The 24,432-nt window shown below is 45.0% G+C and overlaps 1 protein-coding gene across 1 annotated transcript in view; it reads left to right on the forward strand.

The window, feature by feature from the left end:
• Positions 1–24,432, forward strand: part of GIPC3 (GIPC PDZ domain containing family member 3) — a 496,711-nt gene that overhangs the window by 421,379 nt on the left and 50,900 nt on the right. The window contains exon 5 of the mRNA XM_040419835.1: positions 3,936–4,017. Coding sequence (XP_040275769.1) covers positions 3,936–4,017 — 82 coding nt within the window. The remainder of the gene's footprint in view (positions 1–3,935; positions 4,018–24,432) is intronic.

Consider the following 24,432-nt stretch of genomic DNA (forward strand, 5'->3'; position numbering starts at 1 on the left):
TTAATTAATCCTTTATAAATCGCTCTCCTTTTGATAAACTAGCCTAATCGCCTGCATCAGTACTCACTATGAATGTAGCGTGCGGTCACTCCGGCGCATGACTTCATCCTGCTCCTGCTTCATTAATGAAGTGGGAGGAGCGTGACATCAGTCACACGCCGGCCAGACCGCACGCTGCATTCATAGTGAGTACTGATGCAGGCGATTAGGCTGAAGGAGAGCGATTTATAAAGGATTAATGAAAGATTTTACATACAAAGAGACTTTGTGAGCGGGGCCCGGTGTAATACAGTGACTGCACCGGGCCTCGCTGTGAGTTGCCTCCAGCCCCTCCTCCCTACCCGCATTGTGACTGATGTATCGCCGGCCACACTGTGCAGCATAGCGGCCGGCGATATATCAGTGTCAGCTAGTTTATCAAAAGGAGTGCGATTGATTCAGGATTAAAGAAAGATTTTACATACAAAGAATAAAGTACTGTAATGCTGCGAAACATAGGGCCATGAGGGGGACCAGCATAAGATGCTATATATGTGTCACCCACACATATAGCATCTTATGCTGGCCCCCCTCATGGCTCTATGTGTCACAGCACACATCCCCCATAACAGTGCATCATCCATAGATCCCCCCCATAACAGTGCATCATCCACAGATTTCCCCCCATAACAGTGTGTCATCCACAGATCCCCCATAACAGTGCATCATCCACAGAGCCCCATAACAGTGTCATCCCCAGACCATTAGTTCAAAATCCACCAAAAGCACACCTTTTGGTTCAAAATATTTTTTTCTTATTTTCCTCCTCAAAAACCTAGGTGCGTCTTATAATCAGGTGCGTCTTATAAAGCGAAAAATACGGTAGTTTTGTCAGATAATAATCTATACATCTCCTTTTCGTAGTTGCTTCGATCAAATGACACCACCCCCCCCTCCCTTATCCGTGGGCTTAATCACAATTTGCGAATTCCTATTTAGGTTATTCAACGCTTTCTTTTCCTCCTGTGTACAGTTATATTGTCTTGGCTTCTCATCGATCTTTTCCAGACCCTTTAATAAACCGTTTTTAAATGCATCTATACAATCGTATAAGTTTTATGCCTTTTAACATTCACGATCTTGTTAGTATAATAAAAACCTTTGGGAAACCAATCTTGTTGGAACTTCCCTATTGTGTGCCACAATCTCATTACAGCGGTTTTGGATGTCCTTTTGTGCATCGACCCCTGAATTCATTGTGTGGCTTGATTGTGAGAAGCTTCAAAATTCGATATACCTTTGACTGGACGGACTCCTATACATTGGGCAGCGAGCGACCACTCTTACTTATCAGCATAAATTAGTGACAGAAATGCAGATTTCAGCAGTGTGTCACTCATGAGCTAAAAGTAAGTACCGTAGTTGCCGAGAACCAGCATCTTAATCATTGCAGCACAGGCCTTGAAAAGAGTCAAATCTACCTGAGAAGAGTCATGGTTATTCATAATCTCCTGCTCGCCCATCCACTGACGATTGGCAGTTCTCTCCTAGAGAGAAAGGGAGAAAACTAGATAGGAGACTTTCACTCATCAGCAGGTGGGCAGGGACCAGGAATTCATGAATAACCATGACTCTTCTCAGGTGGCTGTGACTCTTTTCCAAGCCTAGTCTGCAATGATTGTGAAGTTGGTTCTTGGCAACCACTTACTTTTAACTTATAGATGACAGAACGCTGAAATCAACTCACCTGTCTCTACTTTATTCTGCCATTAGTATGGGCAGCATAAAGTTGAGGACAGGTTCCCTTTAAACAAAATATGTATGCATAATATATATTCTAGCACCACTAATTCCTGGAAAGCGAAGGCAATGACTTTTGTCTTTGTGAAAAAAAAACTCCCTTTTTTGGGAGCAGCAGCAGTAGAGTATGGAGCCTGAAGGAGTTGGTGGTTGCCTAGGGGGTAGTAGTGGCAACAATCTGCAGCAGTACACTATGGGACATTATGGACGGGCAGACAGTGGCAATGGCATCATTGTGCTGGTGATAAATAGCTTTTCCCCACTGTCAGCATTTGCAGATCTATTCATCAGCCAGAAGTATGAGAATTCTCAAGGATCCATTTTCATAAAAGTAATGTTTTCCATATTTTGTTCACTTCAGTGTCCTAGAAGTCCATGGAGTCAGGGTTCAGGTTATGTCCTAGAGAAAGGACACAGTTGAGGTACGAACCTTGTTGTTCAAGTGGTGCTGATGTGTGACAAGTTGACACGGCGATTGAAAAAACTGTTCCATTTTGTTCGGCAAACTGTAAGGCTGCAGATGCTTCTGCTAGTTGATGTAACAACAGCACTGGCAGAGGTGGTAGAGCAGTGATTTAGTAGGGGGGCTGGAGAGGGGTCTAGTGGTCACAGAAGTAGGTGGCAGACGTGTACTTGGCAAAAGCTCTGGCAAGCTGGGTACAGAGTGTACCCTAGTAATACAACAATTGAATCCACTAAGTGATATGGCAGCAACGCTACCGGCAGCTTGGTTAGATGAAAGTTCAGTTGGCAAACAAGTGAATTACTGGGCACATATTCTTGTTTCCTGCCCACACATTATGGATAATTGACCATGGAGGAGTAGACAGAGCAGGAGAAGCAATAGCTGATGATGTCAATGATAATAACAACAATCGCACTGTACTGCTTGTGAATGTGGTCTGGCTAATAGAATGATGACAGGGTGGAGAACCATTCTGTTCACATTGTGGGCCAGTTTAATGGTGACATCTTATTTTTGCCTGCAAAGCATTCATACTGATGAATGCTAGGTACTATATGTATAAAATAAATGGCTGCAGCCCAGTGACACACGCTACACTACTGACTGTGTCCTGTCCTTAGCTAAAACCTCTCTCTCTCTATCAATTAAATAAATATAACTACCTGCTATTTTCAAATTCGGTTATAGAAACATAGAACCATAGAATGTGTCGGGAGATAAGAAGCATTTGGCCTATTTAGTCTGCCCAATATACTGAGTACTATGGATAGCCCCTGGCCCTATCTTATATGAAGGATGGCCTTATGCCTATCCCATGCATGCTTAAACTCCTTCACTGTATTTGCAGCTGCCACTTCTGCAGGCTATTCCATGCATCCACTACTCTCTCAGTAAAGTAATACTTCTTGATATTACTTTTAAACCTTTGTCCCTCTAATTTAAAACTATGTCCTCTTGTAGCAGTTTTTATTCTTTTAAATATTCTCTCCTCTTTTACCTTGTTGATTCCCTTTATGTATTTAAAAGTTTCTATCATATCCCCTCTGTCTCGTCTTTCTTCCAAGCTATACATGTTAAGGTCCTTTAATCTTTCCTGGTAAGTTTTATCCTGCAATCCATGTACTAGTTTAGTAGCTCTTCTCTGAACTCTCTCCAAAGTATCAATATCCTTCTGGAGATATGGTCTCCAGTACTGCGCACAATACTCCAAATGAGGTCTCACTAGTGCTCTGTAGAGCAGCATGAGCACCTCCCTCTTTCTACTGGCAATGCCTCTCCCTATACACCCAAGCACTCTGGTAGCATTTCCTGCTGCTCTATGACATTGTCTGCCTACCTGAATTGCTTTGCTCATCTTTAGTCAATGGATAACACTTTTAATAGTCAAGAGATTCTGTACAGAATATATTATTAATCATATGGGAGAAAAAAAAGCACTAGCTCTTGTTCTGATTTTAACAAGGTGATAAGCATGCATGATACTTGAATGTTTGAAATTAAAGAAGTAAAATATTTGCCACTAATTATGGCTCCCATTAAATGACTTTCTATATAGATAAAAAGTGCTCGGATTGTTGTTATGTAGCTACAGTATCTGCTTCAAATATGCACATTGGATACAGGAAACCATACTGTGTTGTTATTACTATCAAGCTGTATAAGTAATGGTAATTCATTATTCATTCTACAGCCGAGTGATAGAGAAGAAGAAGTGAAACGTATGGTGGATGACTTACTGGAAAGTTACATGGGAATTCATGATATGGAGCTTGGTAAGTGATTTTAAAGAAAAACATTTTTGCAATTATTAAATTGCAGATTAAAGCCTTATGCACACTGTATTACATTGCTTTTGAAGTTATATCCTATGAGTATTGTAATACTTATCTCCTGTTGTAGTACAACATACTGTAGTTACTTACATCTGAATTTCCATTTAAAGAAGAGTTTTCTCCTATTTCCCCTCCTCAGAATCTGTTCTGTCTTCATACATGTTCACACAGTGTGCAGTCTGACATTCAGTATAAACCATTCCTGTCTTCCAAATAAGAGGACTGTTCTCTGTAGTCTAACTTGTTTATTGGCAAAACAGGAGTATTTGATGTGATCAATTGTGGTAAAACTACAAGAATACAAATAACATGCATAAGTATAACGCATATCATGTATCAGCAGAATGCATAGAACAGCATGTATTATAACATTACATTAACACTGAGCAAATGTTCAAAATGGCAGCCTATACATATCAATGCATGTCTTGCATGTAACAGCTACTACCTCTTTCCCTAAGTAACACTTACACCTAGCTAAACAGCACTGCACAACACAATATCCCTGAGACAGAGACCGATGTCTCACCAGACATGCTGGCACAAGGATGGTGGGGTTTGAAAAGGAGATATGCAGGAGACAGCACTGCAATGTCCTGTAACATGAAGATTGGAGACTTTCCCAGGATGCATTACAGTCCCACAATGCTTTGCACCTCCAACAATACAATAATTTTTATTAACATAATAACAAAGTGTAGTACATTTTTAAGACCGCTAGATGGTGCGATTACCAAACTAATAGCTATAGCAATAGTAAACCCTGGCTGACGTGAAATAGAATTAAATTCAAACCCAGCTGGACAGAACACTCCCTATCTGGCTTCAACAGATGGATGGTGATGAGGCCCAGTGGCCACTCATTCTGGTGTAATTGGCTGTCTTTCATGAGCACGAGATCCCCAGGTCTGATGTTCAGTATGTTCGTTTTCCACTTCCTTCTAGACTGCAAGGTAGAGATATACTGCTTCCTCCAGCTGTCCCAGAAGGCATTATAAAGACTTTGCACCTCCCTCCATTTTCTTCTATAGAGGTCCTTGTCATTTAAATTCTCCAAAAGGAGCATTCGGGGTGCTGGTCTTCTGGTGAGCAACATGGCAGGAGTTGAGGATAGTGAAATCTTCAGGGTCACTGGAAAGGGTAGTCAAAGGTCTTGCGTTTATGATGGCTGATACTTCCACCAAGAATGTGGTCAAGCTTTCGTGTGTGAGTCTTGTACTCACTACTTGCAAGAGGATTGAATCCAAGATTTTCCTTGCTATCCCTATCATCCTTTCCCAGACGCCGCCCATGTGAGAAGAATGAGGCGGATTAAAGGTCCAGGTGCATCCTTGCTCATTTAAGTATCTTTCCACGTTGGGAGTGTCCAAGTTGGAAGGAATTTGAAGTTCTTTCACTGCTCCAACAAAATTTGTGCCCTCTAATGGTAATAAACCGTTGAAGTGTGTTTATAAAGCTTGAAGTGTCCATGGATTTGATCACTTCTATATGGACAGCTCTGCTGGACATACAAGTAAACATGACCACCCAGCATTTTGCACTAGCGTGAATACTTCTAGTGTGCCGTGTAGCCACTGACCAAGCACCGAATACATCTAGACCAACGTTGTTGAATTGAGGATCTGTACTGAGTCTCTCGGTTGGGAGACTGGCCATTTTTGGGTTCTGGGACATGCCAGGAAGTTTGTGACAGGTAACGCAGTTGAAGATGAGCTTGCTCACACACCTCTTTGCTCCAAAAATCCATAGTCCGGCAGCTCGTAGATTCCCCTCAGTAAAAAATCGGCCCTGGTGTTTCACTTCAACGTGGTGATGTTGCACGAGCAGGGTCACGACTTGGTGATGTCCGGGAATTATTACAGGATGTTTTTTCCACGAATTCCACTTTGGCTTTTTGAAGATGGCCTACTATTCTTATCAACATATTGGTCAATGATGGGAGCAAGCTTCTTCAAAGCGCTGTCCTTAGAAACTGTTTGGCCTCTGCTGGGGTAGTCTATCTCTTTAGCATAACATTCACGTTGTATAGTGAGAATTATTATGTTTTTGGACTTTTCCAGATTAGCAGTGGTAAAGGCATGTTTGCAATAATGCCAACCTTTGCAGGGCTTCTGGCTCACAGGTAATGTAGATTTGCAAGACCGAACTATATGAACTAGACAGGTTATAGCACGAATGGGCGACATCCAGGTGGAGAACCTGCCGAAGCGATGGGATTTGAGTTAGTGGTCAGAAGTCACTGTACGTAGAGTAGATACTTCAGGTCGGATTTCTTCATCTGTATCTGGGTCTACCAATTCGAATGTGTCAGATCCGATGTTGCAAGACGTTGAACGGTTCAGGAATGCAGGACCCGTAAGCCATGTTGTGTCGTTAAGGTGGCTTGCTGCAACGGATCTAGTTGTGTGGTCCACAGGATTATGCTGTGTGGGCACGTAGTGCCACTGTTTAGGACAAGTGGATATCCTGATCCTTAGCACCCGATTGCAGACGTAGACGTAAAAATGTCTGGTTTCGTTGCAAATATATCCTAGGACAACCTTGTTGTCCATGTAAAACTCGACTTCCTCAATTTCCAGGTTCATTCCTGAAGTATTAAGTTCAGCCAACTCCACTGCAAGCACAGCAGCGCAGAGTTCAAGTCTGGGTATCGTGTGTTCGCGGAGTGGCGGCAGTTTGGTCCGGCTCATGACAAATCCTATATGGCATTGTTCTATGACCTCAATGGTCTGTAGGTATGCTACGACAGCAATTGCCTTGACTGAAGCATCGCAGAAGATATATAGTCTTTGCATCTTGACTTCAGTAGATGGCATGGAAGCATATGGTCGTGCCACATGAAGGCTGGACAAAGCTTCGAGAGACTTCCTCCAACCTTTCCACAGGTCTTTTTTCTCTGCAGGAAGCAGATAATCACAATCAGACGTCTCTGTGGTGAAGTCTCTTATTCATCATTTTGCCTTGGATGGTAACAGATGCTACGAATCCCAGAGGATCATATAAGCTGTTTATGGTGGACAGAACTCCTCTTTGTGTGAAGGGAATTTCTTCCTTGCTGATTTGGAATGTGAATTTGTCTGCCTTTAAATCCCAGAGCAAACCGAGGCTCCGTTGCATTGGAAGGGAGTCAATGCTAAGATCCAAGTCCTTTAGATCACTTGAATGGTCTTGTGGTGAGAAGGCTTCCATTAACTCACAGCTGTTGAAGGCGATTTTGTGCAACCTCAGATTTGATAGAGCGAGCATTTCTTAAGCCCTTTTTAGAAGACCGATTGCAGTCTCGTTTGTGGGTGTGGATTTCAAACAGTTGTCCACGTAGAAATCTTTTCCCACAAAGGATCTGACATCTGACCCATACTTTGCTTCAGCCTCTCGGGCTGAATGTCTGAGACCGTAGATAGCGACTGCAGGGGAAGGACTGTTTCTGAAGATGTGCACTCTCATTCTGTACTCTATAATGTCTTCATGGGGGTCGTTGTTGTGGTATCAGAAGAACCTCAAGTAGTTTCTGTGTTCTTCCTTGACGAGGAAGCAGTGGAACATCTGTTGTATGTCGGCCATAAATGCTACGGAATCTCTGTGGAAGCATAGAAGTACCTCTAGAAGTCTGTTGATAAGATCTGGACCAGACAGTAAGACATCATTTAGCGAAACGCATTCGCACCTGGCGCTTGAGTTGAATACTATTCTTATCTGCCCTGGCAGTTTAGGATGATACACGCCAAATATGGGTAAGTACCAACACTCCTTGGAGTCTTGGAGCGCAGGTGCCATTTAAGCATGGTTGTTCTGGAATATTATTTCCAAGAAAGTAAAGAAATGTTCTTTTGTCTCTGTTTGTCTCTGGTGTCCTCTGAAGTTTGTGCTTGAGGGAGACAAAACGACTGTAGACAAGTTCTTTGTTGTTAGGTAAGCATTGTCTCTGGGGTTTATATGGTAAAGGTGCGACCCAGCTTTTTGACTTGTCTTTTACTTTTCTTTGATCTATGATCTCCAAGAACAGCCTGTCTTCTATGGACATTGTGACCCTGTTGTCTTCTCTTGTCCTGTGGAAAACTGTGCACCCTAAGTGATCTTGCTCACCATCGCAGGCGTGGTCTTCACAGGAGGTATCTGCAAAAGGACAAGGCACAGGAACACTGTGTGGCTGTCACGAAAAGGTAGGGATAAGTGCAGCCCAAAACTCCACCAACTCCTCTATCTCTACCTACTTGCTCGGTCAATCCTAACCGACAGGGTACAACTGGGCAGCAGTCCCTAGCTAATGTACGAGCAGGGATATAAAGGAAAGAAATAACAAGAGAAGAAAACAAAAGACAAAGACAGAACAAACAGAAGCGAAAAGTTTCCCAGGCTGGGAAATTACCACAACAGGAACAACTGGAAGCCGAGGTCAAGAGCCAGGAGGTAATACAGGCACACAGGGTTAATTCAAAATCGAAGTCAATACAAGCCGAGGTCAGGAGCCAAGAGATCACGTCAGTACAAGGGGTAACACCAGATCAAAGTCAAATGCAAGCCAAAGTCGAACAAACTAAGTCACACATGCAGAGAACGCTAGTGAGGTAATAAGACCAATCACAGGCAACCTATGGCCAGCAGGTTACCTGTTTAAATAGGTCTAATTGATGGGTCACGGGACGTGGCCAGCGTCACGTGACCCATCTCCATCAGATCTAAACACCTGAGCGCCAACTCATTGCCATCGGCGCTCAGTTCCCCCCCTGCTCGTTGTCTAGGGGATGAAGGATGCTGGCCATGCTGAGGAGGCATGCGTGGTCGGGTCCTCCCTACCCCTTGTTACTATGGAGACGAGGACGCCGGCCGCGTCCTCACTCCTCCTTAGGGATAGGATGACAGTGGCGCTGCAGGGAGCGAGCACGTCGCCGGCTCCCCGTTACAGTGGCAGTTCTTTTATTAGGAAACTGCTCTGACATGGCTGGAATAAGGAAGGACGTCCATTCTCAAGTGTGTTGGTGAGCATACTGTTGACTGAGGTCGGCTTGTGTGTTCCTCCTAGACAGACGTCTCCTATGATGACCCATCCTAGGTCAAGTCTCTGGGATTATGGAGCGTTCTGGGGACTGTTAATCTGTCCTCTAGCCTTGTGAACTCGTAGTATGTCTCTTCCAATGAGTAAGACTATCGGGGCTTCTGGGTCCAGTTCCGGTATCAGGTGAGCTATGCACTTCAGATGGGAGTGGTATGCTGCTACCTCTGGTGTAGTTATCTCAGAACGGTTGTCAGGAATGTGATTGCACTCCAGTATGGTTGGCAGGGACAATCAGGTCTGACCATCTAAAGACTCCACCTTGTACCCAGCTTTCCTCCCCGCCGTCTCAATGGTATCTGCACATGTCCTTAAGGAGTAGGGAGAACTGGGCCCTACGATGTTAAAGGTGTCAAAGAAGATGGATTTAGCTAAAGACCAATTGCTTTGATCATCTAAGATCGCTTATACCTTGATCGCCTTATCTCGGTGACTGCCTGGATAAACTCTGACAAGGCAGATTTTTGAACAGGACTTCCCTCCTGCAAGTCCTTTACAAATCTCTGTACAGTGAGAAGTGACTACTTGGGTATCTATGTCAGTCATGCTCCTCTGCCTGGGATGATACCTGAGAGGGTGGTCCAGGGTGTAAAGCCATGTTGTGTTCTGTGCTACCGCATTCTGTGCATGTCACACTGACCTTACAGTTCCTGGCGAAGTGCAATGTTGAAGCGCAGCACCTGAAACAGATGTTGTTTTCTTTGAGGAATTCTTTGCGTTCCTCTAAAGACTTCTCCCTGAAGGCTCTGCATTTTAGTAGAGAATGTGGTTTCTTGTGCAGGGGGAACTCTTTGGTAAGATTTTTTGAGTTTGTTCTCTTCTTGGAAAGACTTAAACGACCTGTACGGAGAACCTGTGGAGGCAACGTTAGCTTTGTGGACTGCCACTGGTGTTTTATGAGGTTTGACACCAGGGGTAGTGGGACATGACAATGTAAAGTCAAAACTGGGATTGTTTCTGATCCTTGCCTGCTGAGTAACAAACTCTACAAACACCACAAAGGGGGCAACTGGTACATTATAAACCTCTTTATATTGAAAACCATGCGCAATCCACTTCTCTTGTATGTTATATGGGAGTTTATGGACAATCGGGTTGACACCTCTGGCAGTGTCCAGGAATGCTAGCCCTGGCTGATCTCCTTCTGCTTGAGCAACATGTACCTCTATTATTAAGTCACTAAGTCCCCTGAGCTTCTGGTGACCCCTACCCACTATTCTGGGAAAATTATCAATTCTCTTCAATTTAGCATTTTCTAGAGCTTCTATTGACCCGTAACACTGATCAAGTCTTTCCCACACTACCTTTAGGCCTTTGCCCGGATAGTTTATGTTAATGTCTCTGATTCTTTTGGCATGTTCAGCAGACTCGCTTCCAAGCCACTTTACCACGAGATCTACAGTAACTCCTCACTATAGGAAAGATCTAAGTCTCTTATGGTGTTCTGGAAGGAGGCTCGCCATGGCCTGTAGTTCTCGGGACGATCAGTGAACTTTATAAGTCCCTTTGTAACCAGCTCCCATTTAGCAAAGAACTAAGTGAAGGCCATGGCGGCCTGGTTGGCGCCAATACTACCCAGTGTGTTGTTGTTATGCTGCATGTGTGGTGTATCACCATACCTTTTAGGGGTTTCTGGCTTAGGACAGTCTGCATAATACCGTTCTGATGCAAAGGGTGTCCCTTTAAGGCCTCATGCACACGGACGTTTTTTTTTGTGGTCCGCAAAACGGATTTCCGTTGTTCCGTGATCCGTGACCATTTTTTCGTCCGTGGGTCTTCCTTGATTTTTGGAGGATCCACGGACATGAAAAGTCGTTTTGGTGTCCGCCTGGCCGTGCGGAGCCAAACGGATCCGTCCTGACTTACAATGCAAGTCAATGGGGACGGAACCGTTTGACGTTGACACAATATGGTGCAATTGCAAACGGATCCGTCCCCACTGACTTTCAATGTAAAGTCAGGAGTCCCTATTATACCATCGGATCGTAGTTTTCTCCATTCCGATTGTATATTTTAACTTGAAGCGTCCCCATCACCATGGGAATGCCTCTATGTTAGAATATACCATCGGATTTGAGTTAGTTCATGAAACTCAGATCCGACAGTATATTCTAACACAGAGGCGTTCCCATGGTGATGGGGACGCTTCAGGTTAGAATATACTAATCGAACTGTGTACATGACTGCCCCCTGCAGCCTGGCAGGTGCTGCCAGGCAGCAGGGGGCAGACCCCACCTCCCTCCTGCCCTGTATTTAACTCATTGGTGGCCAGTGCGGCCCCCCCTCCCTCCCCTGTATTTAACTCATTGGTGGCCAGTGCGGCCACCCCCCCCTCCCTCCCTTGTATTTAACACATTGGTGACCAGTGCGGCCGGCCCCCCCTCCCTCCCTTGTATTTAACACATTGGTGGCCAGTGCGGCCGGCCCCCCCTCCCTCCCTTGTATTTAACACATTGGTGGCCAGTGCGGCCGGCCCCCCCTCCCTCCCTTGTAGTTAACACATTGGTGGCCAGTGCGGCCCCTCTCCCTCCCCTGTATTTAACTCATTGGTGGCCAGTGCGGCCGCCCCCCCCCCTAATTAAATTGACCAACCCCCCATCATTGGTGGCAGCGGAGAGTTCCGATCGGAGTCCCAGTTTAATCGCTGGGACTCAGATCGGTAACCATGGCAACCAGGATGCAACTGCAGTCCTGGCTGCCATGGTTACTTAGCAATTTTAGAAGCATTATACTTACCTGCGATGTCTGTGACCGGCCGGGGGCTCCTCCTACTGGTAAGTGAAAGGTCTGTGCTATAAGCAATGCTCCGCACAGACCTTTCACTTACCAGTAGGAGGAGTGCCCGGCCGGTCACAGACATCGCAGGTAAGTATAATGCTTCTAAAATTGCTAAGTAACTATGGCAGCCAGGACTGCAGTAGCGTCTTGGCAGGCCTGGGTAACCGATCGGAGCCCCAGCGATTAAACTGGGACTCCGATCGGAACTCTCCGCTGCCACCAATGATGGGGGGGTCGGTCATTTTAATTAGGGGGGGAGGGAGGGATGGAGGGGGGGCCGGCCGCACTGGCCACCAATGTGTTAAATACAAAGGAGGGAGGGGGGGCCGGCCGTACTGGCCACCAATGTGTTAAATACAGGGGGGAGGGGGGGTTCTGCCCCCTGCTGCCTGGCAGCACCTGCCAGGCAGCAGGGGGCAGTCATATACACAGTTCTTTTAGTATATTCTAACCTGAAGCGTCCCCATCACCATGGGAACGCCTCTGTGTTAGAATATACTGTCGGATCTGAGTTTTCACGAAGTGAAAAATCTGATCTAAAAAGCTTTTATGCAGACGGATCAGCGGATCCATCTGTGTGAAAGTGGCCTACAGACAAGGATGACGGACGCGGATGGCAATCTTGTTTGCATCCGTGTTTTTTCACGGACCCATTGACTTGAATGGGTCCGTGAACCGTTGTCCGTCCAAAAAATAGGACAGGTCATATTTTTTTGACGGACAGGAAACACGGATCACGGATGCGGCTGCAAAACGGTGCATTTTCCGATTTTTCCACGGACCTATTGAAAGTCAATGGGTCCGCGAAAAAAAAGCGGAATACGGAACAACGGCCGCGGATGCACACAACGGTCGTGTGCATGAGGCCTTAGTCGAAGAGAAAGTTGTAGCTTTTGTTCTGTAGGGAGGTAGTTGTGGTCAGCATCGTGTTGTTGCATGCCGTCCTGCTTGAGGTACTGTGGTTCAAAGTAGGATCTTTGACACTGTATAAGCTGGCTTATATACTGGATCATAGTTGTAGTCTGTCTTGGGATGCTGAGACGCTGTGCAGGATCTTGTTGATCTAGACTTGGCCCAAGTACTTGTCTGTGTTTCTCAGATTCTGGGAACTCCAAGGTTTCTATGAACTCTGCTTTGGCTACTGCGGTTGCTGCCTCTTTCTCTGCAGCGAGTTTTTCTAGTGACGCTTGCAGGCATGCTGTCTCTTTCTTTAGTTGCATCTCTTGTGCAGCAAAGGAAGACTTTACTTTCACAGCTTCAGATTCTGCACAGGCGAGAGCAGCCATTTCTTTTATTGAAGACTTGCTAGAGTGGCTTGCTTGTGACCTTGTCCTGAATGATGATGCCCGGCTAGTAGACATCGTGTGCCTGTGTGACAGGAGTATTTGATGTGATCATTTGTGGTAAAACTACAAGAATACAAATCAAATTTGTATAATAAAAGTATAAAGCATAACATGTATCAGCAGAAAGCATAGAACAGCATGCATTATAACATTATACTAACACTGGGCAAATGTCCAAAATGGCTGCCTAAACATAGGAATGCATCTCTAGCATCTAACAGATACAACCCCTTTCCCTAAGTAACACTTATACCTAGCTAAACAGCACTGTACGACACAATATCTCTGAGAGAGAGGCAGACATGCTGGCACAAGGATGATGAGGTTTGAAAAGGAGATATGCAGGAGACAGCACTGCGATGTCCTGTAACATGAAGACTGGAGACTGGGCTTCTCTTTCTCAGGATGCATTACAGTCCCACAATGCTTGGCACCTCCCACAATACAATAATCTTTATTAACAGAATAACAAAGTGTAGTACATTTTTAAGACCAGTAGATGGTTCTATTACCAAACTAATAACTACAGCAATAGTAAACCCTGGCTGATGTGAAATAGAATTAAATTCAAACCCAGCTGGGCAGAACAGGATCTGTCAGAAACTTTTACCACTTGCCCAGGACATTACTGTTCCAATTACTTCACTGCCTCCAGGGGCTGACAAAGTGGCATAGCTTCAATGGAGGCAGACCACACGACTGTTATGGGGCACAGGGGGAGGGGGCCTCGCGCTAAACTCCTCTACTCAATATGTAAACATTCTTTTTCATGCAGCTGCCACTCAGAGAAGCTCAGTTCAAAAAGATAATTACGTCTTCCTTTGTAGCCAATGGTAACTGTTGAAATTCCTATGCATTGGGCTCCAGATAGTGGTGGCCACAGGCAGTTAGTTTTATAATATATTATCTAAAGGAGAAGCAGCGATTTAGACCTATATAGAGGGGAGATTTATTAGTGTGTTTACCAGTAGATTGGTGTAAAAACATTGAGAAATATTCTGTTCAAAGTGAAAGACATATTTTTAAAGCCTCTTACAATTTTTCTGTCATAGAAGTTGGATAAAGTGGGTAAGGCCAAGGGTGACTTTTTAAGTCTTGCTATAGGGCCCCGTGTACATTAGAGATGTCCCGGACTATTCGCCGGCGAACAGTTCCCGGTGAACATCGCTTGTTAGCCGCGGCGAGCGAACATATGCGATGTTCGGTCCGCCCCCTATTTGTCATCATTGAGCAGACTTTGACCCTGTACCTCACAGTCAGCAGATACATTCCAGCCAATCAGCAGCATACCATCCCTCCCAGACCCTCCCACCTCCTAGCAAAAAGCAAGGACAGCATCCATCTTAGATTCATTCGGAAGCTGCAGTGTTAGTGAGAGCAGGGACAGTGCAGCTGCTGCTGATTTAACAGGGAAATTGATAGCTAGGCCAGTGTGTTCTGTGTCCACTCCAGTCCTCAAAGACTCATCTGATCTGCTGTAAGGACAGCGTCCTGACAGCACCCCAAAAAGCCCTTTTTAGGGCTAGTACATCAGTCTACTTTTTTTCTTCTTCTCTGTAATATAATTGCAGTTGCCTGCCAGCGTGTGTGTCAGGCCTACAGCGTGTACTGTGACCACTACTGCCAGTGCCAAATTGCACCACTCATATCTGGTGTCACAGTAGCTTGCATTTAAAAAAAAATAAACTTTTTTCACTGTAATATAATTGCAGTTGCCTGCAAGCGTGTGTGTCAGACCTACAGTGTGTACTGTGCCCACTACTGCCAGTGCCCAGTTGCACCACTCATATCTGGTGTCACAGTAGCTTGCATTTAAAAAAACACAAAAACTTTTTTCACTGTAATATAATTGCAGTTGATGGAAAGCGTGTGTGTCAGGCCTACAGCGTGTACTGTGCCCACTACTGCCAGTGCCCAGTTGCACCACTCATATCTGGTGTCACAGTAGCTTGCATTTAAAAAAAATAAAAAAAATTTCACTGTAATATAATTGCAGTTGCCTGCAAGCGTGTGTGTCAGGCCTACAGCGTGTACTGTGCCCACTACTGCCAGTGCTTAGTTGCACCACTCATATCTGGTGTCACAGTAGCTTGCATTTAAAAAAAAACAAAAACTTTTTTCACTGTAATATAATTGCAGTTGATGGAAAGCGTGTGTGTCAGGCCTACAGTGTGTACTGTGCCCACTACTGCCAGTGCCCAGTGACACCACTCATATCTGGTGCCACAGTAGCTTGCATTAAAAAAAAAACAAACCTTTTTTCACTGTAATATAATTGCAGTTGCCTGCAAGCGTGTGTGTCAGGCCTACAGCGTATCCTGTGCCCACTACTGCCAGTGCCACTACTCATATCTGGTGTCACAGTAGCTTGCATTTAAAAAACAAAACACTTTTTTCACTAATATAATTGCAGCTGCCTGCAAGCGTGTGTGTCAGGCCTACAGGGTGTACTGTGCCCACTACTGCAGGCCACCCCGCAGGGGCCATCGTGGCTGTGGTGCTGTGATTTCCTTTGGCCTTAGAATAATGCCCAGTGTTCAGAGGCCACGTACCCTGAACTCGAAAATTTCTGAGGACATACAGTACAGACCAAAAGTTTGGACACACCTTCTCATTCAAAGAGTTTTCTTTATTTTCCTGACTATGAAAATTGTAGATTCACACTGAAGGCATCAAAACTATGAATTAACACATGTGGAATTATATACATAACAAACAAGTGTGAAACAACTGAAAATATGTCATATTCTAGGTTCTTCAAAGTAGCCACCTTTTGCTTTGATTACTGCTTTGCACACTCTTGGCATTCTCTTGATGAGCTTCAAGAGGTAGTCCCCTGAAATGGTCTTCACTTCACAGGTGTGCCCTGTCAGGTTTAATAAGTGGGATTTCTTGCCTTATAAATGGGGTTGGGACCATCAGTGGCGTTGAGGAGAAGTCAGGTGGATACACAGCTGATAGTCCTACTGAATAGACTGTTAGAATTTGTATTATGGCAAGAAAAAAGCAGCTAAGTAAAGAAAAACGAGTGGCCATCATTACTTTAAGAAATTAAGGTCAGTCAGTCAGCCGAAAAATTGGGAAAACTTTGAAAGTAAGGGCTATTTGACCATGAAGGAGAGTGATGGGGTGCTTCGCCAGATGACCTGGCCTCCACAGTCACCGGACCTGAACCCAATCGAGATGGTTTGGGGTGAGCTGGACCGCAGAGTGAAGGCAAAAGGGCCAACAAGTGCTAAGCATCTCTGGGAAGTCCTTCAAGACTGTTGGAAGATCATTTCAGGGGACTACCTCTTGAAGCTCATCAAGAGAATGCCAAGAGTGTGCAAAGCAGTAATGAAAGCAAATGGTGGCTACATTGAAGAACCTAGAATATGACATATTTTCAGTTGTTTCACACTTGTTTGTTATGTATATAATTCCACATGTGTTAATTCATAGTTTTGATGCCTTCATAGTCTCTTAGCCCGCCAGCTTTTACCATACAAGCTGGTGGAGTCTGAGGCCTTCAAAAAATTTGTAGCTATTGGGACAACGCAGTGGAAGGTACCCAGCCGAAATTTCTTTTCACAAAAGGCAATCCCCAACCTGTACTCTATTGTGGAAAAGGAAGTCATGGCATGTCTGGCACACAGGGTTGGGGCAAGGGTCCATCTGACCACTGATACCTGGTCTGCAAGGCACTGTCAGGGCAGGTATATCACGTACACTGCGCATTGGGTAAACCTGCTGACGGATGCCAAGCATGGAATGAGTGACTCTGCAGAGGAGTTGGTGACACCGCCACGACTTGCAGGCAGGCCTGCTGCCACCTCCTCTACTCCTCCTACTCCATCCTCTTCACTAACCTCCTCGGCTGAGTCCTCTTCTGCTGCTGCGTCTTGCTCCACATCAACTGCACCCCCCCCAGCTCCCCAGGAGCTATACCACATCCCGGATACGACAGTGTCACGCTGTCTTGGGGTTGACTTGCCTGAAAGCAGAGAGTCACACCGTACCAGCACTCCTGTCCGCCCTGAACGCACAGGTGGATCAGTGGCTGACTCCACACCAACTGGAGATCGGCAAAGTGGTGTGTGACAACGGAAGCAATTTGTTGGCGGCATTGATTTTGGGCAAGTTGACACATGTGCCGTGCATGGCACATGTGTGTAATCTGATCGTACAACGCTTTGTGCATAAGTACCCAGGCTTACAGGACGTCCTGAAGCAGGCCAGGAAGGTGTTTGGCCATTTCAGGCGTTCCTACACGGCCATGGCACACTTTTCAGATATTTAGCGGCGAAACAACATGCCAGTGAGGCGCTTGATTTGCGACAGCCCGACACGTTGGAATTCAACACTCCTAATGTTCGACCGCCTGCTCCAACAAGAAAAAGCCGTCAACGAGTATTTGTATGACCGGGGTGCTAGGACAGCCTCTGCGGAGCTGGGTATTTTTTTGCCACGTTACGGGACGCTCTTGCGCAATGCCTGTAGGCTCATGCGTCCATTTGAGGAGGTGACTAACCTAGACAGTCGCACCGAAGGCACCATCAGCGACATCATCCCATTTGTTTTCTTCCTGCAGCGTGCCCTGCAAAGAGTGCTGGATCAGGCCGTAGATGAGCGTGAAGAGGAAGAGTTGTGGTCACCATCACCACCACAACCAGCCTTATCAGCATCACTTGCTGGACCTGCGGCAACGCTGGAAGAGGAGTCTGAGGAAGAGGAGTTAGAGGAGAAATGTGGCTTTGAGGAGGAGGAAGACCAACCACAGCAGGCATCCCAGGGTGCTTGTTGTCACCTATCTGGTACCCGTGGTGTTGTACGTGGCTGGGGGGAAGAACAGACCTTCAGTGATGACGAGGAACGGGACATGAGTAGCTCGGCATCCAACCTTGTGCAAATGGGGTCTTTCATGCTGTCGTGCCTGTTGAGGGACCCCCGTATAAAAAGGCTGAAGGAGAACGACCTGTACTGGGTGGCCACGCTACTAGACCCCCGGTATAAGCAGAAAGTGCCTGAAATGTTACCGAATTACCGGAAGTCGGAAAGGATGCAACAGTTCCAAAACAAGTTAAAAAAGTATGCTTTACACAGCGTATAAGGGTGATGTTACAGCACAACGGGAATCTAACAGGGGAAGAGGTGAAAGTAATCCTCCTCCTATCACGACCACGCCGGCAAGGACAGGACGCTTTACAGACGTGTTGTTGATGGAGGATATGCAGAGCTTTTTAAGTCCTACGCATCGCCACAGCCCTTCGGGGTCCACCCTCAGAGAACGACTCGACCGACAGGTAGCAGACTACCTCGCCTTAACTGCAGATATCGACACTCTGAGGAGCGATGAACCCCTTGACTACTGGGTGTGCAGGCTTGACCTGTGGCCTGAGCTATCCCAATTTGCAATAGAACTTCTGGCCTGCCCCGCTTCAAGTGTCCTGTCAGAAAGGACCTTCAGTGCAGCAGGAGGTATTGTCACTGAGAAGAGAAGTCGCCTAGGTCAAAAAAGTCTAGATTACCTCACCTTTATTAAGATGAATGAGGCATGGATCTCGAAGGGACTGACAGTGGGGGATGCATTTTTGAGTAAAAAAGGACTAATGAGATAACTTGGGCTAAAAATGGTCCCCTCCCCATGCTGCTGTATTCAATCTCTGCATGCCGGATGACTTGTGTGACTCCTCCGCCACCAACTAGGGTTCAAGCCGCAATGTTTTAGTACACTTTCTGCCTGGAAAACATAAATTTTACAGCAGCGGCTGCAACAATACCTAGTTTTTCAGGCATGTGTACATGCCTAATTTTTCTGGCCTCTGGTGCTGCACTGTGGCTGCAAAAAAAAAAAAGGCACATACATGTGTCAATTCCCCTTCGTGATCGTTACCTTGTTGTGGTGAAGGGGCTTGCGTATCACAATGAAGCGATCACCTCTATGAGTGTGTTGGCAATAGCAATGTTGGCACACCCCAGATGATAAGGTCGTTGCTTCATTGTGAACAGACCAAAAGCGATCGGCTGGATAATTTTTCATAGAAAAAGCATTAATTTTCTTTGTGATCATCTAAGGTGATCATTAAAGCCTACTAGGACAACAATGGGCCCACACTGCAGAATCATTGTTTTCTGGGTCACTTAAAGGGTTTCTGTCACCCCACAAAACTCATTTTTTTTTTTTTGGATCGTTAGATTCCTCATAGCGCGATATAGGAGAATATAATAGTCTTACTTACTTTCATGCGGCCGATTCTTTATAAAACGAAGTTTTATAATATGTAAATGAGGGCTCTACCAGCAAGTAGGGCGTCTACTTGCTGGTAGCTGCTGCAGAAATCCGCCCCCTCCTCTTGTTGATTGACAGGGCCAGCCGGGATCTCCTCCTCCGGCCAGCCCTGTCGGCATTTCAAAAATCGTGCGCCCGTGTTGAATCTGCGCAGGCGCTCTGAGATGAGGAGGCTCGTCTCCTCAGAACTCCCTCAGTGCACCTGCGCCGATGACGTCTTCTCTTTCGGTGATGTCATCGGCGCAGGCGCACTGAGGGAGTGCTGAGGAGACGAGCCTCCTCATCTCAGAGCGCCTGCGCCGAATGACCAGAGGCGCGCGATTTTTGAATTACTGACAGGGCCGGCCGGAGGAGGAGATCACGGCTGGCCCTGTCAATCAACACGGCGAGGGGGCGGATTTCTGCTGCGGCTACCAGCAAGTAGACGCCCTACTTGCTGGTAGAGCCCTCATTTACATATTATAAAACTTCGTTTTATAAAGAATCGGCCGCATGAAAGTAAGTAAGACTATTATATTCTCCTATATAGCGCTATAAGGAATCTAACGATCCAAAAAAAAAAAAATTAGTTTTGTGGGGTGACAGAAACCCTTTAACTGTCACTGAACTACCTCAGCACGACCATAGGCTTTGAAAAACCGCCATCGCCTGGAATCTCCCAAACGTGCGCACGAGCACAGTCATCACTACACCAAGATTGACGCATAGAGGAATAAAATTTATGTCATGAGTGTGTCAACTATTGACAACTCTTTGCGGTTGTCCAAAATCTATTCGGTACACGTCCCCTGATAGGGGACGTAACAGGGATTAAACTGATAGGAATAGTACTACTTAACATACCACTCATATAAGATAGCACAGTACATTGAACGGCACACACGCAGTGCCACAAATTGGAAGTAGGAGGACCAACCAAGCATCGTTTTCCATCTCCCGGTTCCTAAAATCTATTCCATAGACCAGCCCCTGATAGGGGACGTAACAGGTATTAAACTGATAGGAATAGTACTACTTAACATACCACTCATATCTGGTAGCATAGTACATTGCACGGCGCACGCGCAGTGCCCCAAGTTGGAAGTAAGAGGACCGACCAAGCATCTTTTTCCATCTCCCGGTTCCTAAAATCTATTCCATACACCGGCCCCTCATAGGGGACGTAACAGGGATTAAACTGATAGGAATAGTACTACTTACCATACCATTCATATCTGGTAGCACAGTACATTGCAAGGCGTACGCGCAGTGCCCCAAATTGGAAGTAAGAGGATCGACCAAGCATCTTTTTCCATCTCCAGGTTCCTAAAATCTATTCCATACACGCCCCTGATAGGGGACGTAACAGGGATTAAACTGATAGGAATAGTACTACTTAACATACCACTCATATCTGGTAGCAAAGTACATTGCAAGGCGTACGCGCAGTGCCGCAAATTGGAAGTAAGAGGACCGACCAAGCATCTTTTTCCATCTCCCGGTTCCTAAATAAGTGCATTGGAGATATTCAGGAGACTAACAGTCTAACTCAGAGTTTTTTCACTGTAGCAGATCTTCAGTGGTGTTTCTGGTGAATACTGAGACACTGTGTTTCAAAAGAGGCTGCTATTTCAAGTGCTGCTGTTATAAGTGCATTGGAGATATTCAGGAGATACTCAGGAGGTAATCTGGAGGTGGATACAATCTAAACAAGTAAGATTTGTTTGTTTAAAATCTTTCCCCTCTTTACAATGGCAGATCTGGTTCTGTGCAGGAATTGTTGTGCTTTTATTTCAGGTTCCACTCTTCAAAGGTTTGGATACTGTCTGATCTGTAGACAGCTCTCCATAATGCAGCAGGAAATTACCTTTTTGAAATATGAGATTTTTTAATTAACCACTAAACAAACTCAGGCTGAGAACATTGCAATGCCACTGCCACAGAGGCCCCCTAGAAATGGAAGATGGGTTACTGTAGGTTCAGGTAGACTGAGAGTTGTGGATAGAAGGCATGTCCCACTGTCTGTGGCTCTCCATAATTCATTTGCAGCACTTTCAGAGTGCAAGAGCAACATGGAGGATGGCTCAAGCACAGTGGGTGAGAAACAATCATCTCCCATGCCTAAAGTATGTAAGACTGCAGCCAAAGACAAAAAGGAGAAGGTGAGGATTGATAGTAAGCAGCTGTTGGTGGGCGATTCCATCATAAGAGGTGTGAAGTTTGAGGAGAATGGTGTTGTGAGATGTCTCCCTGGTGCTACCGCTAGCAGGGATAGACGACGGATCCTAAATATTGTTAGGCAAGCAAAGCAGGAAAGGGAAGTGGATGTTATTCTCCATCTTGGGACAAACTATCTGGCTTGCAATGAGGTTTCAAAGGGGAAAGAAGCTTTTCATACACTTGGAAAGGATATACGGGAGGTTGCATCAACTGTTTCATTTTCTGCAGTTTTGCCTGTGCATAACCTTCAGCATGACAGGAAGATGCGCATTAAGGAATTCAATGTATGGCTTGGTGAATGGTGTCTGAACCAAGGGTTTGGCTTTGTGTCTCATGATAGCTCTGGTTGGAATGGAAAAGAACTGTACAAGAAAGATGGTTTGCATCTTTCTCTCAAGGGAACGAATGTCCTCGGTGAACAGTTCCAAGTATTTGCTAAGAAGCATTTAAACTAGGAAAGGGGGGCAAAAGAGTGATAATCCAGCAGTCCGACTGCCCCCCGGAACAATGCCAGAAGAGGCCAGTAGCACAAAGGTTAAGAAATGACAAGCTCAGAGTCTTGTCTACAAATGCTCGCAGTCTAGGGAATAAGATCAATGAGCTTGAGGCTATAATGGCATCTGAGAATATAGATGTAGTGGCTGTTACTGAGACGTGGTTCAAGGGGAGTAATGACTGGGATATATCAATACCAGGGTTCTCTCTATACAGGAAAGACAGAGAAGGCAAGAAGGGGGAGGGGTGGCCCTGTATGTGAAAGATAGCATAAAATCTAATTTGATACAAGTTAGCGAGAACAATTTAGAGTCAGTTTGGGTTACCTTGCAGCTTGATAATCATAAGGTAACTCGTGTAGGTGTTATATATAGACCACCTACCCAAGTCAAAGAATTAGATGATCTACTAGTTGAGGAAATAGCTAAAATGACATTGAAGGGGGAAGTTATCATTATGGGAGACTTCAATCTTCCAGATGTAAACTGGAAAACCAAAACAGCTAGTTCTGCCAACAGTACAGATATTCTAAATTCCCTACTGGGATTATCTCTACAGCAAGTAGTGGAGGAGCCAACCCGGAAGGAGGCCATTTTAGATTTAGTATTCACAAATGGGAATTTGGTATCTGATATTACTGTAGGGGAAAGCTTGGGATCTAGTGATCACCAGTCAGTGTGGTTTACTATAAGTACAGTGACTGAGTCACACCACACAAAAACAAAAGTTTTAGATTTTAGAAAAACAGACTTTTCTAAAATTAGATTAGTGGTATACGAGTCCCTATCAGACTGGAACAGTTTAATTGGAGTCAAGGAGAAATGGGACTACTTAAAAGTGGCACTATTGAAGGCAACAGAAGATTGCATTAGGCTTGTCAGTAAAAGCAAAAAAAGGAAGAGATCACTGTGGTACTCAGCAGAAGTGGCCAAAATCATTAAAAACAAAACGAGGATGACAGACAAATTTATAAGATTAGGCAGAAAGAGGCCAAACAAGTTATAAGAGCTTCTAAAGCACAGGCAGAAGAGAAATTAGCTCAGTCAGGGAAAAAAGGCGATAAGGCATTCTTCAGATACATAAATGAAAAAAGGAAACTAAAACAAGGAATTACCAAATTAAAAACTAAAGAAGGAAGGTATATGGAAGAAGATAAAGAACTAGCTGACTGCCTCAATGAATACTTCTGTTCAGTTTTTACAAAGGAAAATGAAGGAGAAGGACCTCAGTTGGGAAAGAAGACTAATGAATCTTTTGACGCATGTGTCTTTACAGAGGAAGAGGTTCTAAGTCAACTGTCTAAAATTAATACAAATAAGTCACAGGGGCCTGATGGGATACACCCAAAGCTATTAAAAGAGCTCAGCGGTGAACTAGCAAAACCATTAACAGATTTATTTAACCAATCACTGGCAACAGGAGTCGTCCCAGAAGATTGGAAATTAGCAAATGTTGTGCCCATTCACAAGAAAGGTAGTAGGGAGGAATCGGGCAACTATAGGCCAGTAAGCCTGACATCAATAGTGGGGAAATTAATGGAAACCATACTTAAGGAGAGGATTGTGGACCATCTAAAATCCCATGGATTGAAAGATGAAAAACAGCATGGGTTTACTTCAGGGAGATTATGTCAAACTAATCTTATTGATTTTTTTGATTAGGTGACTAAAATAATAGATGGAGGAGGTGCAGTAGACATTGCTTATCTAGACTTTAGTAAGGCTTTTGATACTGTCCCACATAGAAGGCTTATCAATAAAGTGCAGTCATTGGGCTTGGACTCCCATATTGTTGAATGGATTAGGCAGTGGCTGAGGGACAGGCAACAGAGGGTTGTAGTCAATGGAGTATATTCAGACCAAGGTCTTGTTACCAGTGGGGTACCTCAGGGATCTGTTCTGGGACCCATATTGTTTAATATCTTTATCAGCGAAATTGCAGAAGGCCTCAATGGTAAGGTGTGTCTTTTTGCTGATGACACAAAGATTTGTAACAGGGTTGATGTTCGTGGAGGAATACACCAAATGGAAAATGGAGGAATGGTCAAAAATCTGGCAACTAAAATTTAATGTTGATAAGTGCAAGATAATGCACCTGGGACGTAAAAACCCAAGAGCAGAATATAAAATCAGTGATACAGTCCTAACCTCAGTATCTGAGGAAAGGGATTTAGGGATCATTATTTCAGAAGACTTAAAGGTAGGCAGACAATGTCACAG

Source organism: Bufo bufo, chromosome 2 (assembly GCF_905171765.1).
Source record: "Bufo bufo chromosome 2, aBufBuf1.1, whole genome shotgun sequence".
Taxonomy (NCBI): domain Eukaryota; kingdom Metazoa; phylum Chordata; class Amphibia; order Anura; family Bufonidae; genus Bufo; species Bufo bufo.